This window comes from Sebastes fasciatus, chromosome 13 (assembly GCF_043250625.1).
Source record: "Sebastes fasciatus isolate fSebFas1 chromosome 13, fSebFas1.pri, whole genome shotgun sequence".
NCBI lineage: Eukaryota > Metazoa > Chordata > Actinopteri > Perciformes > Sebastidae > Sebastes > Sebastes fasciatus.
Window position 1 is genome coordinate 21,990,933 of NC_133807.1, and position 16,291 is coordinate 22,007,223.

The window sequence follows — 16,291 nt, forward strand, 5'->3', positions numbered from 1 at the left end:
TGCAAGTGCATTTGGGCGACTGCCAAAGTGGACCTGGTAATTAAGATTTAGGCCTTGTCACAGAGAAATAGCAAAATACATATATTATAATTATGGCTTTCAAAGTTAAAACAATAATAACGCGTTAACGCAAATTCATTTTAACGCCGCTCATTTTTTTTTTTAGCATTATTGCAACTTGCGATTTTTAGGTTGTAGCAGAAACTAAAAAATCTTACTACCAACCATGTCATACTAGCTTGTCATGAAGGAGGCTAAATAACACTCCAAATTTGCGCTACATTTTGGCGTGGAAAAACTAGCATGGCAATTTTCAAAGGGGTCCCTTGACCTCTGACCTCAAGATATGTGAATGAAAATGGGTTCTATGGGTACCCACGAGTCTCCCCTTTACAGACATGCCCACTTTGTGATAATCACATGCAGTTTGGGGCAAGTCATAGTCAAGTCAGCACACTGACACACTGACAGCTGTTGTTGCCTGTTGGGCTGCAGTTTGACATGTTATGATTTGAGCATATTTTTTATGCTAAATGCAGTACCTGTGAGGGTTTCTTTACAATATTTGTCATTGTTTTGTGTTGTTAATTGATTTCCAATAATAAATATGTACATATTTGTCCACTCCTATGTTGATAAGAGTATTAAATACAAGACAAATCTCCCTTTAAGGTACATTTTGAACAGATAAAAAGGATGTGATTAATCACGATTAGCTATAGACAATCATGCAATTAATCACGATTAAATATTTTAATCGATTGACAGCCCTAAATATAATATAAATTTAATAGCAAAAAAACAGGGCCAGACACAAAAGCAGGACCTTGAAGTACCAACACAACCTCGACACCCATGGAGATGGCCTATATGTTGTCAGTTTTACTGTCATACTGTATACACAAATCCTAAATTCTATCATGTCACAGTAAAACTTTCCAGCATCTCTTACTTTCTAAGGATATTCTCTCATTTAGGGTATTACAACAATTCATACATACAGGAGGGAGACGGGTTATCTTGCACAGCAGCTGGATTGTTGCGATGTCACAAGATCACGCAGGATCACATATCACAAGAAAATCCATCTTGTAAGGCTTCAAGTAATGCTTCTGTGTACTGCAAGCCAGTGCACGGACTAATCAGCATCCTGAGGAGCTACTGGCACTTACAAGCGTGGCTTAGGTGTGTGTGACGCGACACCAAGAGGCGATGGTTCGTTCTAAACAACAATGGCAGCTCCTGAAGAGGTTAGTGTAGATGCTGCAATCAGTTCTATCAGAACTGGAGAGTATTTCTTCATTGAAAGAAGAGCAAAGAACGGCATTGAACGCCTTTCTCGATGGTTCTCCCGACTGACTACGGCGAGAGTTTGATTGACAGATAGTTCATCCTGCCTAGTATTTTTTTCAAAGTGCTTGCTCTTTTTTAAACAATGACGGCTTCTCAGAGGGATCTGGGTAACAAACCATCTAGTGGATTAAGTTAGGACACGGGGAAGTGTAGAGACAACGTTTTCAGTCCTACAAAGGGACTAATCGATGCTTCTAAACCAGGTCCCAGACCAACAAAGGAGGGAGTGAGTGAGCGAGTGAGAGAGCAGCAGGCTGGTGCCCAGAGACAGAGGGCCTGCATCAATCGTGACAAGCATCAATCACCCTCTGCTTTGATTGACTCTGCTGTTGAAACTGTCTTCGCGGGGACTGTGTCTGTCTGTCACCACAGTAATGATGATTTAAGGCAAGGATTTTTTTCCCCCGGGGAAAGTTGTTTATGTTCTGAGGCTGCCTGGGATCGTCGCCCGCCTGCTAAACCGAGCGCTCGCTCTCTGCATGTGTATGCGAGCGTGTGCATAATGAGTCCAATATTCATATTCATTTGCTGTTTGGCTGTGGTTAAAGTTCTCAACGGATCAATCTGCTGAATTGAGATCTCTTCAGATGTGTTTACACTGTAAAAGCCTGTCAGATTTAATTGGATCGTTAAAACATGAATTTAATTCTTTTCATGTTAAAGTAAACAGAGGATTGCCTGCATACGATTGATCCAAATATCCATCATTTGCTGCTGTGTACAGTTCTAAACCACAAAGGCCCTGCTGGCACTGCCAATATGTTGGCCTTTGGTCTGACAGTTTGTCAATGTTGGCAGCCGTTTCTCTCATCATATAGATGGTCGGAGAGCAAGTGGGACAACTAACAAGTGGACAGGCTTTTTTTTAAGGGAAGAGGATGGACCAATCTAGGTTTTCATCAAACTTTTTATCAGTTCCGCAGGATGTTTGACCAAAAATCTTTTCACAGCTTCCCATCAGGGCTTTATCTAACGATTATTTCCATTATCAATTAATCTGTGGTTTCAGTTTCAATTAATCCATTCATCTTTTCAGTCTGTACAATGCATGAAATGCTGGCCAACACAATTTCTCAGATGTGTTATCTTGAAACTGATTGTTTTGTCCAATCAACAATCTAAAACCCAAAGATTTAATTCACAATATTATAAAAAAAGAAAAGAAGCAAATCCTTACATCCGGGAATCCAGAATATACGGAAGCCCATTTCTGCCAGGAAAAGAAAAAAATAAATGAAAAGTTAGTCACGATAAATAATAGAAACTATGAGATAAAAATGCACAATTTGGTCTTACCATGAGCATTTTTTATCATCTTTTCTTTTACTTGCAGAGATGGCTTTTCACCAGCAGATTGGTCAAATTTGGCATTGTAGCTTGATAAATGGCTGAAATGATGATCAATATTTCCTGCTGACTGCTTGATTAATGAACTAATTATTTAAGCACTAATGCCTAGTTCACACTACACGACTTTAGCCCTGATTTCGGTGCTCCAACGTCATGTGTGAACTGCTCAGAGACGTCCGCCAAGAATCTTGCCAACGCTCGCAGACACGTTCCAGATATCTCTTGCTAAATATCTGGATCTGTTGGGGACTGCGGCCGCGAGCTATAGCCAATGAGAGCGTGAGACACGAGTTGAGGAGAAACCTGGGTGAGAAGGTGCCGGCTGTAACAATAGAAACTTACTGTGTTTGTTGCATTTGTAACAGGGAGCAAATTTGTTGTTGCACCTAGAGGAATAAATAGTAAAAAAGAGTGTGGAAACTGGTGGAAACAGGCTATTTTGTGAGCATGTTCCAACAACAACAGCAATGTGTCTCACGTATGGTATCACGTCAGAGACCTCATTGGGGATACCACCTGGTGAAAGATCTTGTAGTGTGTGACCTGCTGTCGACAGTCAGTCACGTAGTGTGAAAACCACGACTTAAAAAAGAACTGATTACTAGACAGCAAATTGTGTAGTGAGAACAGTACTGCGATCTGACAACTTTGAAAGATTCACTGGTGAGTTTTTAGCTGTTAAAGCTGCTAAATGCGAAATTGTGAGCATTTCTATTGCTTCTGCATGGCTCTCAACATAGCGGTGTTATCTGCACTAACAGTGAAAACAACGGCACCACTGCTGACAGAGCTAACAGTGTTAACGTGGGGGGGGGGACCGGAGGGTGGGGGTTACGCAGCTGCAACGGCGCCGTTGGTTCGGAGCGGTGTTATCAGCTGTAACCGCCGTATGAGAGCAGTGCACAGCGGCAACCGTGAGCTAGCCAGAGGGGCACGCTCACATGCACGAACATTGCTTCTATATTGATGCTCTGGATGTCGTACAGAGCAGCTTTAGACTTTGGGCTTTTATATAAATGTAGATATCTTAAACTCAGCCGGGAGAGCAGAAACGATTCTTTACCGAATGAGGTCCTTTAGGATCTGAGTCTTTGGATTTTTGAGGGCTTTCATTCCCACCAGCCTCCATGTCTTTCCCTGTAAGGTTCCTGCTAAATCCATTGATCAATATCACTCCCCACCAGAGACTTCTCAGGTGGCCCTGTCTTTCACATAAGCTCAGGATCATACCTACGCCTGATCCCCCCACAACAGAGGAGCTCAAATCCCCCAGGGGTCACTCTCATTACAGCGAGGCGACTGTCTAATCTTGCTCTTTTTTTCTTTAGTGGGAATGAGAGAGGAAGACCCTTATCTCCAATGATGAATTTACTCTGAGACGTGGAAGGGAAAATCAATGGAGCGGAGTTGCATAGAGGAGGGTTGTGAGTGTGTGCGGGGAGAAAGCGCACTAAATGAAATGGAGATATTCAGCGAGCGTAGCACACAGTGCTCTGGGGGTGAAGTGTGTGACTCCCTCGGGAGGGCAATGGGGTGAAGGGGAGATGTGTAATGGAACTCCAGTGACTTATCGGCCCGGGCCCGGCAGTCGATGGGTTTGTTTATATTGACTGAGACTCCAGGTCCACTTGATATTTGAATAGTGAGGGAGAGAGGAGGGAGAGAGGAGGGAGAGAGGAGGGAGGGAGGGAGGAAGTGATGGCATTTACTTTCCCAAACCAACACTAATCTAGTCTGTTCCACATGGTTTAAAACAAAGGCTGATACCATATCAGAAAATGCCACAAAGCTAGCACTTGAAAAGCACTCTTAATGTTGTATTAAAAAAAGAAATGGTTATTTGGAGATTAATTCAGCCGACTTTATATTTCCACTCAAAAAGTTCAGTCAGTGTAAAGAGGGTTTTGCTGATTAAGCATCCAAGGGGATTTATTCAGGCTCATTGTTTGTTTCAGACATCATGCTGAGTTGGCGTTATATTAACTGTGATGGAAAGAACTTATAATTTGTGTTGAGCAAGTTACTTGAAAAATGTAATCAACTATTCTTGAAAGAAGTAATTACTAGGGCTGTCAATCGATGAAAATAGTTAACGGTGATTAATCGCATGATTGTCCATAGTTAATCACAATTAATCACAAATTAATCATCTGACTTGACTATGACTTGCCCCAAACTGCATGTGATTATCATAAAGTGGGCATGTCTGTAAAGAGGAGACTCGTGGGTACCCATAGAACAGATTTTCATTCACATATCTTGAGGTCAGAGGTCAAGGGTCCCCTTTGAAAATGGCAATGCCAGTTTTTCCTCGTCAAAATTTAGCGTAAGTTTGGAGCGTTATTTGACCTCATCCGCGACAAGCTAGTATGACATGGTTGGTACCAATGGATTTTTTAGTTTTTCTAGTTTCATATGATCCCAGTATCTTCACTCTAGCTTTAAAACTGACTCCGCTAGTTAATGCGTTAAAGAAATAACTGGCGTTCAAACAAATTTGTGTTAACGCGTTATTATCGCGTAAACTTTGACAGCCCTATTAACTACATTACCACTAATTACTCAACCAAAAAGTAATTACTTACATAACTTGTTACATTACTTTCATGGCCCACACTTTAGAGTGAGATTCAGCTCGTTGTTTAGCTGTTAAATGTACTGTTTTGTACTGTACACTACCTGCTCAGCACCAAACAGCAGAGTAAGCGACTAGCTGGTGAACATAGTGGAGCATTTAGCAGATAAAGAGACAGATATTTCCCTCCGGAGTTGAGTGGAGACAGAGCTAACAGAGAGTGTATACTGTATATACATTCATCAGGTGGCCAGAAACACGACTCCAAATGAATAATAATGTTGCTCCGTAACTGCTGGATGTGTAATTCAATTCAGACTTTATTTCAGACTCACTTGAGGAAACAGCAATAAAGACAAAGAAAATAAGACAAAAACATTAATAGGTAGACTATCTCGCCAGTGTTTTCTGAGCCTGGATGAGTAGCGAGAGCAGCTCTTACAGGGCTGGTTAAAGCCTCTATGATGCTGATCTCTGACAGATAAAATTGATAAAAGTGCCTCACATGTAGGAACACCAGAGAACAAAACAGTTGACTGGCACTGTGCCACCTGGGAACCTGAAGCAACAACCTCATTGCATCACTATAAGCCACTATGAGCCTCTGCATACTACTTTTCCTGGTGCTACACTAAAGATGAGCTGCAAATGCGAGACATGGAGAAAGCTCTAAATAATGAACATTTGATATTGACAGAAACTTGTGAAGCAACATATTTGCCTGAGCATTTAATTTACAACACTATCAGTACATATCTGTCATCATTCAAATCATCAGTGAGAAAACTACAAGGTGTTTTATTTCCTTGCTTGTCGTGAGAGGAAATAAGCAACTCAGCTGTTTTCACCGTTTGTAGCTAATAAACTGTAATTCATATATATCCCACGAAATCAGTTCGTCGTAATCCACGTAATCGTGAATCAGGAAGTTTGAAGAGCAACAAACGCCGTGCAGGGAGGAGGTCAGGGTGGACGAGTGCGTCAAAAACACCAGACTTTTGCCCAGGAGACCGGTGTTCGTATCTTATGGGAGTCACGTAATTTCCACACTCAAGTTACGCCACTTCCGTATTTTAACCCAAAGTTGACATTTTTGTCACGTAACTTCCGTACTTTAGTAAAGCCACTTCCACGATCTTTTTCTAAACCTAACCAAGTTGTTTCCTGTGAAGGAAGTTTATTTTGAAAAGACTGTATGCATGTAACGAACAGAAATTAACACGTGTTGCTGGACCTTCGTCACAGGTTGCTTTACATTTGTAGGAAAACACACAAAAAATTAGGAATACGTTTTCGATATCATACGAACCGTTTTACGAGGATACGGTGACTGCTAACATGTTACCCAGCTTAAAAGGTGGTAATATGTCAGTTGTTCACAGCTTGTTTTCGCTGCCCCCAAGTGGTCAAGCAAATCTATTATTGCAGTTCTAAATGGACCACAGTTTGCTGATGTTTATTTCAACCTTTTTCTGCAGGTCCTCAGTCTGACCAAGAACCCGCCAACCCGGAGGGAAAGCTGGAGGAGAGTCCCAGGAGCTCAGTTATGCTGACGCCAGTATCCGAGGTTTCCTCTGTGGAGCTGGTCACTCTTTCCCCTCCTCAGATTTCGCCTTCCTCACAGCTCTCAGAGACCGCCTCAGACACCAGCGCCCCAGAAGCCCCAGAGGCTATCGAGGCCGCGGGCCCCATCACAGAGTCAGGCAGCCTTGGAGACGTGTCCAGCATAAAGGAGGAGCCACCTACAGACGAGGACAAGGACCCCAAGAAAAGCAAGGCTCACCTCCACTGTCCTGTCTGTAAAGTCACAGTCAACTCCGTCTCCCAACTGGAAGCACATAACAGCGGTAAAAGGCTTCTATTAAAGGCGTTTATATTTGTTACTAATGGTCAGTCGAACATCTGAGCATCAAATAAATGCCTGTAATATTATTTACTGTGAATCACAACAAACTACTCTCTCCACCAGGTACAAAGCACAAACTGATGCTGGAGGGTCACAGCGTTCTGCCTCGGCGCCGGGGGAAGGTGGTGGCAGCTCGCGCCGGCTGCAAGAGCAAGAGGCTGGCTAGCAAAGGCAGCGTCGGGTTGCCCACCAAGAACTTTCAGTGTGAAGTGTGTGAGATCTTTGTGAACTCTGAGACCCAGCTTAGCCAGGTAAGTGTCAAATCAAACGTGAATATTTAGGTCATATTGCATATTTATGTCTAGTTGACCATTTAAGGGGAGACGCATTGTTTTTCATGCATTGGTCAGTTTTAAGATTTTGGGCTATTTTGCTTCCATAACATGTCGTCTTTCAGACTAGTGGAAAGAAAACATCCAAAATACACATTTAGATGTTTATTGTACTAATTTGTCTATTTAAGTCTGTAGATTTCTCCTAAATTCATCAAAAGTTAGAATTAGATAATGCCTCATTTGCATATTTAAACTTACAATTTCAGAAAACTTGTAACACAAAAAATGATTGTCAAATTTTCATGGTGATATCTGTAAGTTAAAGATGTTTACCCTATTGATCTGTAGTGTCTTGCTAAATGTTTTCTCAAAATGATTCTTCTTTCATACTCTGAGCCAGAAATCTCAACTTCAGTAGCACTCATATACACCAAACTTCCCAGTTTCATCCCTATCTATATTCTGAAGGTTTTTACCGAGGTGGTTCATATATCATTCATAACCTGATTTATAGAACATTTTATTCCTAAAAACATGATGAAAATAGTTTTTTTATGGCTGTTGGCAGTATTTTCGTATTTATGGAGTGATGAAAAGTGATATCTATAATCCCCTCAGTAAAAACCTTTGACTCAACAAAATGAATATGTCAACAAAATGAAACACAAATTTTGAACCTGGTTTTATCCAATGTTCAGATTTCTATTCTGGAAATGTATGCAAATTAGTGCATATTTGATAAGATAATGTTGGTACAAATGAATGGATGTGGAGTAATTCTTCACATGATAGCTGCTAGTACAATCTGATAAAGACATTGACAGAAATGTGTGAAGCAGTGGCAACTTACCACAAAAGACATCTGAACTTTATGACTGTAAAGTATCCGAGTTGGAGGACAAAACGGCAAGAGCTACAGTATCACTCTGGGATTTCTCTCTCTATCCTCCCCGTACTGTATGAAATGAAATATGAGGAGGGAAGCGGGGGCTTGGAGAAGTCGTGCAGATTTGTCAACGCATACTAAGTGAGAGTGTTGCTAACCTGATACTGTTAAAAAAAAGTGCATTGAAGTACTGTTGACTCAGTAGAGGAAAGCACTGTTGACTATAATTACCTCACCTCCACAGGCAGATGATGTGTCCTGCACATGAAGAGATATTACACACTGAACTCAGACCAGACTGACCTCTAATGTCACAATTATAAAAGCTATCACAAAATGCAGTGTATTGAAAACGATAAATATGTATGATGGTATTTTAAAGACCTTACATAATCCAAGGGACCATTTTACCATCACCTTGATGGAGGACGGCTTAAATCAAAGCAGCACTTTCATTTACAGCCACATGAATGAAGCCATTGAAAGCAGGTTGCGAGTGCTGAGTGCATTCAAGCACCAGCTATTTTTCCACATTAGACGGATAACATCTGATGCTATGACTAACTGCAAAGCTCTTCAGTGAGCAGGCATTTATTTACCACTTATCATTATTGTGAGCTCCTGTTTAATTTTCTGGTTACGTTGGCATCAAACCAGGTTTGGGAGTTAATTTCACCCCTTTTGATGTTCATTAAATACAATCTGAGTGAAGGGATTGTCTTAGAAACGCTGGAGAGGAATGAGGAGAAGATACAGGCTGGCATGTGTGAGCACCCAGGCTGCTTTAGCCTTTAAATGCATTCCACCGGTGTTACATAAACAACGCCTATCCCAGGAGGACATAAGCCTGTTAGTGCCGCAGCCAGAGTCTGTGTGGCAGCCGTAGAAAGTAATGTGATGTCATTTCTGTGCACTTCCAGTCATACCCGATGTGTAATGTATCCATTATTAATCAGCAGATAACATTTGAAGTTGTTCCACTGTGGCACAACAGATGCTTGTTAGCTCTGCTGATGGTGTTTCTGCTCTTCTCGGCAGCACATGAATAGCAGAAGGCACAAGGATAGGCTGGCCGGAAAACCACCCAAACCCAAATTTACCCCCCACAGCAAGAGCCAGCCGAGCACCAGCTTAGCGGTAAGTCTCAGCATGAAGACACAGACAAACAAAACACTGTCACGCAAATATGCGCGCATGCACACACACTCAGGGAAGACAAACACAACATAATTGCCTTTTTCTTGCAGCAGATATGCTCCAACATGCTGTACATGTGTGCCAAAATTGGCATAAATTCAGTCGAGCTTGTAAACTAATGCATTTTTAAACACCAGTTTTAATTTATCTCCAGTTGCAGTTAACTGGTTTGACCCCAGCTCCAGCTAAGAAACACACACACACACACACACACACAGATCTCATTACATCGAGCTCTTGGTGAGGCAGCATGCTGGTGTGCCTGTACTGTCATAGAGGTTAAGCACACTGTTGTACTCCGTGAGTCCTCTACCCCTGAGACAGGTCTAAAATAGTCCCCATGCTGACCAGCTCTGACAACAGCAGCCTGAATCAGCACTCCAAATTAATCACTTCTCTGCTCCTGTCATAGACACATCTCTCCTTCTCCCCATTCCCCTCCTCCTCCCCTTCCTCCTCCATCCTACAGAACGTGAGATGGAGTGGCTATGCAGGCATGGCTGTGTCTGCCATGAAGAAAGCGTTCAGCCAGTACAATCTCGCCTCCCTCTCCTCGCAGGTCAGTGGCAGGAGAAGCCGAGTCTGGGGTTAGATTGGAAGCGAGAGCTTCAGATGGCTCAACTTTAGGCCTGGCCATGGGGCAGGGGTCTGGTTTTATTAAAGGGATAATTCAGATTTTTCTTTTTTTGTTGGTATGTTTTTTTACTCGAGGTGCTACTTGTTTTACTCGCTGGTGGTGATGTCAATAGACAACCTGGTCTCCTAAAAAGTACGTTCCCACACAACAAAAGTACATTGTCAATTATGTTTCGAGAGACATGTATTTTCTTCCGGATTACGTTTGTTTTCAATGTATCACATATACGTTTCTAAAAGGGCTGTCAATTGATTGAAATATTTAATCACGATTGCCGATAGTTAATCGTGATCGCAAATTAATCGCACATTTTTTATCTGTTCAAAATGTATTTTGGATATTCTGAATGGAGCATTTTCCGATTAAGACACTTGGGATATGTCGATATTATTCTGGTTTTAGGAGCATTCTTTGGACGTGTATACAGCGCATTCAGAATATGCGTCTCAATTAAGGTTTTTACATCAGTTTGCGACACACAGCCTTTTGCCTGTTTACAGCCAGCTCTGTGTGTTTTGCAGAGATCCATGCCCAAAAGAAAAGCCCACATTTCTGGTCGGAGGGAGAAACATAACTATTTTTAAACATTATGACAGACTTGGATATCAATAGGTTTTTGGATATGCCCATGCCAGTTTTTCCTAACCAAAATTTAGCGCAAGTTTTGCAACAGACTAGTATGACATTGTTATTATCAATGGATTCCTTAGGTTTTATAGTTTCATATGATACCATCTTCACTCTAGCTTAAAAACGGAGCCCGCTGCAACCTAAAAATCACCAAAGAAATTAGTACCGTTAAAACGAATTTGTGTTAACGCATTATTAATGCGTTAACTTTGACAGCCCTAGTCTCTAATCAAAGTCCACAGAAGTCCGCAAAGGGAGGAGGTCGAGGTGGATGGATGGGTCAAACAAACAGGACCTTCACCCAGGAAACCGCTGTTAGTGTCGTGAAACAAAAAGTCAATGTTGACTCATTTTAAGTTCGTTAAGGACGCGGTTTGAGCTGCACTCGCCGATGGGTTCAGTGCAGGTTGAAATTTGGGCGCTGCACCCACACTTTGCTCGATGAAGCAAAAAGCTGTCGTATATAAATAATTGGTTTCAGAGTGCAGTGGTGTCATTGTCATGTTCTCTGTCCCTTTAAGCGTTTAATGTTACGACAGTAACTACAGTTACGTAACAAACAAACTTATTTTAAGCCAGACCATGATATGTTACTAAACCTAACCAAGTAGTTTTGTTGCGTTTTTTTGTTTTGTTTAGTTTCAACTCACAACATGTGTTTAAAACTGCGGCCGTAATCCGTGAGAAATTACATTTCCCTTGAAACATAATCGAGAATGCAGTTTCGTTGTATGAGCAGCAGAGCATCGAAGTTGGAGCACCAATTTCAGGTGCCCCTGATTTCTGGGAGAAAAAAATCCCCTTAATTTTTCCTATAGACAATGTTACGTGACTCGCAGCTGGAGCACTTCTTCAGCTTTGATGGAACTCATGAAACTCTCCCATGAAATATCTGGTTCCTAAATAAAAAGTCAAAGGTATAACTCGGCTGTGGATATAAAAATTTCAGGGGAGAAGGTAACAACGACTCCGGTGAATCCAGTCACAGAGCTTACAATTCTGTTGTGCCCAGATAACAAGAGGAGGAAGTTAAATAAATCACTGTTGAGAAAACTGATAATACAATCTGCAGCTAAAATCAATTTGCTTTTGGATTAATGGTCCATTTTTGATTCAGTATCTATGATGTTGGGTTTTGCTCACATATATCCAAGGAATTTGCTGCTCTATAGCATTGGCTGCTGAGGCTCATTGGTATTGTCGTATTAACCAAACTGATGGACGAACCATGATTTTCAGAGACAAAATTGAAATAATTAAAAGTAGCCATGGCATGAACTCCCGATTGAGAAATTATTTTGGAGAATCCCATGTTTTGTTAAAGGGCCAGTGTGTAACATTTCAGGGGATCTATTAGCAGAAATGCAATATAGTATTCATAACTATGTTTTCATTAGTGTATATTCACCTGATAAGAATCATTGCACCGCCATGTTTGTACAGTAGCCCAGAATGGACAAACCAAACTCTAGTTCTAGAGAGAGCCTTTCACATTTTTACGTTACCTGAAGGCCACCGTAGTTCTCCGACACACTTGTGAGAGCAAAACCGTGGTACCGCCAGCCGCCGCCTGACTTCTGTTGCACCTAAAGTAGTGTTATTTGGCCTCTGAGCAAGGCAAACGGCGTTACCACGGTTTTACACTCGGCGGCTCACATTACCGCAGTCTTGGAAAGGGAGGAGTGAGCCTCAGTTGGTTGCAAGCTGCAACCATGCCACTAGATCTCGCCAAATTTTACACATGGCCCCTTTAAGTAGTCTATTTAGTGCATAGTCACCTTACCACCAGCAGATGACACCAAATCCTACACACTGCGCCTTTAAATAATATTGAGGGTAGCATTTAAAGAAAAAATTCAAATGGAAATACAGAACAGGGAAAAACACTTCCCTCCCTCTTCGCAACTCTATGGATGGACATTAGCTCAGTCTGTTGATCCCTTAAGTTGATATCTGATGCTTGAATCTCCTCTCAGACCTCTTTGTATCATGAAACTTTTTGGTTTGTTAGTTCCATGATAAAGAGGTTGCAACAAGCTATCAGGAATCCAGTTGTGTGTATGGTATTTAGTGTGGAGCAATGTATAGAAATGCATTCCTCTTTATGTGTGGGCCAGTTTGGGAATCACTGTGTTCTTCTCTCACTTCTCACCGTTCCCCCTCCTGTCTTCTCCAGACCAAACTGGCCTTGCAGAAGCAGCTGACCAAGACCTTGACAACTGGCTTCCTGCCCAGCCCCCTCACCCAACCAACTCTGTGCACAATGGCGAACCCTCTGGCTCTGCGCCACCCAGTGGGCACCACCTTCATCCAGTCCCCCTTCCTGGGCCCCGCACTGTTTCGGCCCGCCCCGGGGCCGCTGCGGGCCACACACACACCCATCATCTTCTCCCCCTACTAAAGACTTGACCCTCTTCCCATCTGAGCTCCACCCTCGTCCCTTTACCGAACCCCAGGCCCTCCTTTAGTGTGACCCACATGACGAAGGCCACACGCAAACTATGCAGCCCGCCTGACTTATAATGGAGAGAGTGCACAAGTCCTGATGCTCGGTAGGCCGTTGGGCCCGAGAGCTGTTCCTATTACAAAGGCCAAGATCCCCCATCATGCCTTCTTTCTGCTCCTCTTATCATGACCTAAGGAGCAGGACAGGCCTCCAGACAGTGACTGGTGCACAGAGGCCGCTTTTATAGCCATCTCATGGGTCAACATTGTTTGGATATTATTGTGTAATTTATTAGAGAACAAATATAGACGAGTCTAGATGTATGTTTAGTGTGGTTGCCACAAAATAAGGTCCCTTTACTTGATGCTCTTTTAAAACGTTTTTAACTTATTGGTTTGTGGGAGGATCATACTGTAGGTCATTAAAGCAACTGAACCAGCTCCCGTGTGGCTGGACAGTGATTTCAGTGTTTTCAGCTAACAAGCTTAAAGGACCACCTGAGCTGTCATGTTTCATCTTGAATATGGCGATTATCAAACTGTCCTATGGGTGGTATGTGAAGCTATAATTACATATTTTTAAGCCCAGTTAGCACCGTTTTGCACCTCCGGCTGTTTCCTCGAGCCCTTAACTCGTAACTTTCTGAGTCACCACCACAGTCACAGCCCTCCTCTCCTGTATCCCCAGGATTAAGCTCTCATAAAGGTCCACAAAAGGTCAGCTTGTCAACTTCACTTTGTTTCAATTTGCAAATCTGTTTTAGGAAGGATTTTTTTTTCAGTGCATCATTCAGCTTGAACGTTATGTTCTTCTTGCCAAACTAGCGGCGCAAAAAACATTTTTTTTGCAGCTACGGATGTCTTACATTGCAAAATGCCATTCCCTCGTGACTGCTCTTTTTCTTCCCCCCCTTCCTCCTTCACCCCGCTGTCACCTGGCTGTTGCTCTTGATTTTCTGTGGCGTGATCTCAGCGTGAGATGATGATGATGAGGAGCAGGAAAAGCCTCCCTCCCCTCCCATCTCATCACACACATAATAAAAAAAAAACACAACGGATAACTTGAAGACTTGATGGGATTTCAGAGCTCGGTGAAAAGTTTGGCTGACAGTGGGTGGGGAAGCTGCTCAGCCAGCTCTTGATTGACATCCTGTTGCAGTGTCTGCGCACAGCGTGGGAAGGAACAAAGCACAGTGCCATGGCAACCACATTAAAAGCACCTTAAAACTGATTTACTTACAAAAGCAATGAAAATTGTGTTGATATTCGCCTTTGTTTTGCCCTCGGTGTATGTTTTTACAATCCCATTTCATTTAAAAGAAAAAAACAATCAGGTGAGAATGATTATGGTTCATCCATAATTAAGACAAAGTCTCACATTTAAAGCAATATGTTTATGTTTATGATGTGTTTTCAGTGTGTCGATGGCTTTATCTATTCTATACTGTACACACCTGTAACAATGTATTATGTACTCCAACACAGCCAAGGGCCAACTTCTGAATCGCCAGTCATTAGAAATGAGGGGTTGTCCCGTCGGTGCTGCCCTTGACGCTCATGGTCCCTCTCCACGTGTTGTGACTCTCCGGGCTGAGCCGTTCCCATTTATAGCTGCTCTCGCTCTGCGGAGAGAGGGTGCTTCAGCGCCATATGACATTGCCGTTTCACTTTTTAGTGGAGCGGGAGGGGGGAACTTTTGTATGACTTCCACTGAGCAAAACAATGTTACGTCAGAGACAAGTGTTCGGGATAAGTGTCACAAGTGCAACATCAACTGTCTGTTCATGCCCGCGTGCTGTTTCTCTACTGACACTCCTCTGCCTACACGGACCATCGGCGAGGTCTCATAAGGACATCATCCTTCCTTCATACCAAATCATGTACTCTTAAATCACAGTAATGGAGCCAATCCTATGCATTTCTCATTGTGCAATATGTATAGTCGTCTGTGATGCAGCAGTGCCATCTGTCGTAAGAACCCTGTAATTGCCATCCAGTACTAGTGCTTCTACAAAACCTTTATGTACGTTTCTGTTTAAGGAGCCCCAAGTCTTTGTGGGTAAGCGAGGCCATACTGATGTGATTCTCCCCAGTCGCACTACTCAGTGAACCAGGCAGCCTTTAATCGTCACTGTTTGTTCGTTTCTATCGCTCAGTGGGAACTCTGACCTAAAGAACTGAAACTTTCTTAAAATAAATAATCTAGAGAAGGCAAATTATATGTAGAAACCATAGAGTAACTATAGAGATTTTATCAGAGTTGTTATCTGTATCATAATGAACTGCTATCATAGAAGAGTATGTTATTGTAGGCTCTGTGCGACATACAGGGAAAGGAAAAAATGCTTTCTTTTTGTTCTTCGTTTATTTACCAACATGTTTTTTTAAAGTACAACAGAAAATATTTAAAAGATTTTTTGAGTGAGCTTTTTTTTCTTCTCCTTGTTGACGGTGACTGAATTAATAATGTAATTCAAGGCCTTTTTAAGACGATATCCTAAAGTCACATTAGCCAGGCCTTCTCAGGGGTGACAGGTTGAGCAACATGACCATCCATTCAGGGTATCCCTCCACAGCTCTAGAGAGCAGGAAACACTGTACGCATGGATGGATTGACACAAAATAAACTTACAGTGCTGTACCATAGAGAGGACAAGGGATGGATTTTGGAAAATAAAGCTTTTAGAACTTGTAACAAAATGGTTTTAATGATTATGTGAATGTGTGTGTTCCTGCGTCACGGGTAAAAATGAACAATATCCCAGAAGGCTTTGACTCAGATTGATATTTGAGCGGTAACAATATGTGTGGGTGTGTGAAGAAATGCTAATGAATAAACAGTGACAACATGAATGCTCAGATTTGCAAAGATGCTCGAAATTGTTTGATAGAATTATGTTTGTATTGAATCCCAATGGTGAAACGAGAAAAACTGTTTTAAAAAACATAGTTATTCATCAAAACTGAGCCAGGAAATAAAAACTGACTTTATATGTGTTCCTGAGTTTGCGGGTGCAGAAGGTGCCTGGCTTCTCTC

The 16,291-nt window shown here is 42.2% G+C and overlaps 1 protein-coding gene across 8 annotated transcripts in view; it reads left to right on the top strand.

The window, feature by feature from the left end:
- znf385c (zinc finger protein 385C) overlaps positions 1 to 15,954 on the top strand; it is a 176,648-nt gene extending 160,694 nt beyond the window's left edge. For 6 of the 8 annotated variants that reach the window (XM_074656161.1, XM_074656163.1, XM_074656164.1 and 3 more), the window contains 5 exons: positions 6,757 to 7,125; positions 7,248 to 7,435; positions 9,384 to 9,482; positions 9,955 to 10,101; positions 12,986 to 13,353. In XM_074656161.1, the coding sequence (XP_074512262.1) occupies positions 6,757 to 7,125; positions 7,248 to 7,435; positions 9,384 to 9,482; positions 9,955 to 10,101; positions 12,986 to 13,210 (1,028 nt within the window). In that variant the 3' untranslated portion in view covers positions 13,211 to 13,353. Of the gene's footprint in view, positions 1 to 6,756; positions 7,126 to 7,247; positions 7,436 to 9,383; positions 9,483 to 9,954; positions 10,102 to 12,985 lie in introns of all 8 variants that reach the window. The other 2 variants (XM_074656166.1, XM_074656168.1) reach the window with 1 other exon arrangement.
- Positions 15,955 to 16,291: the final 337 nt, after the last annotated feature.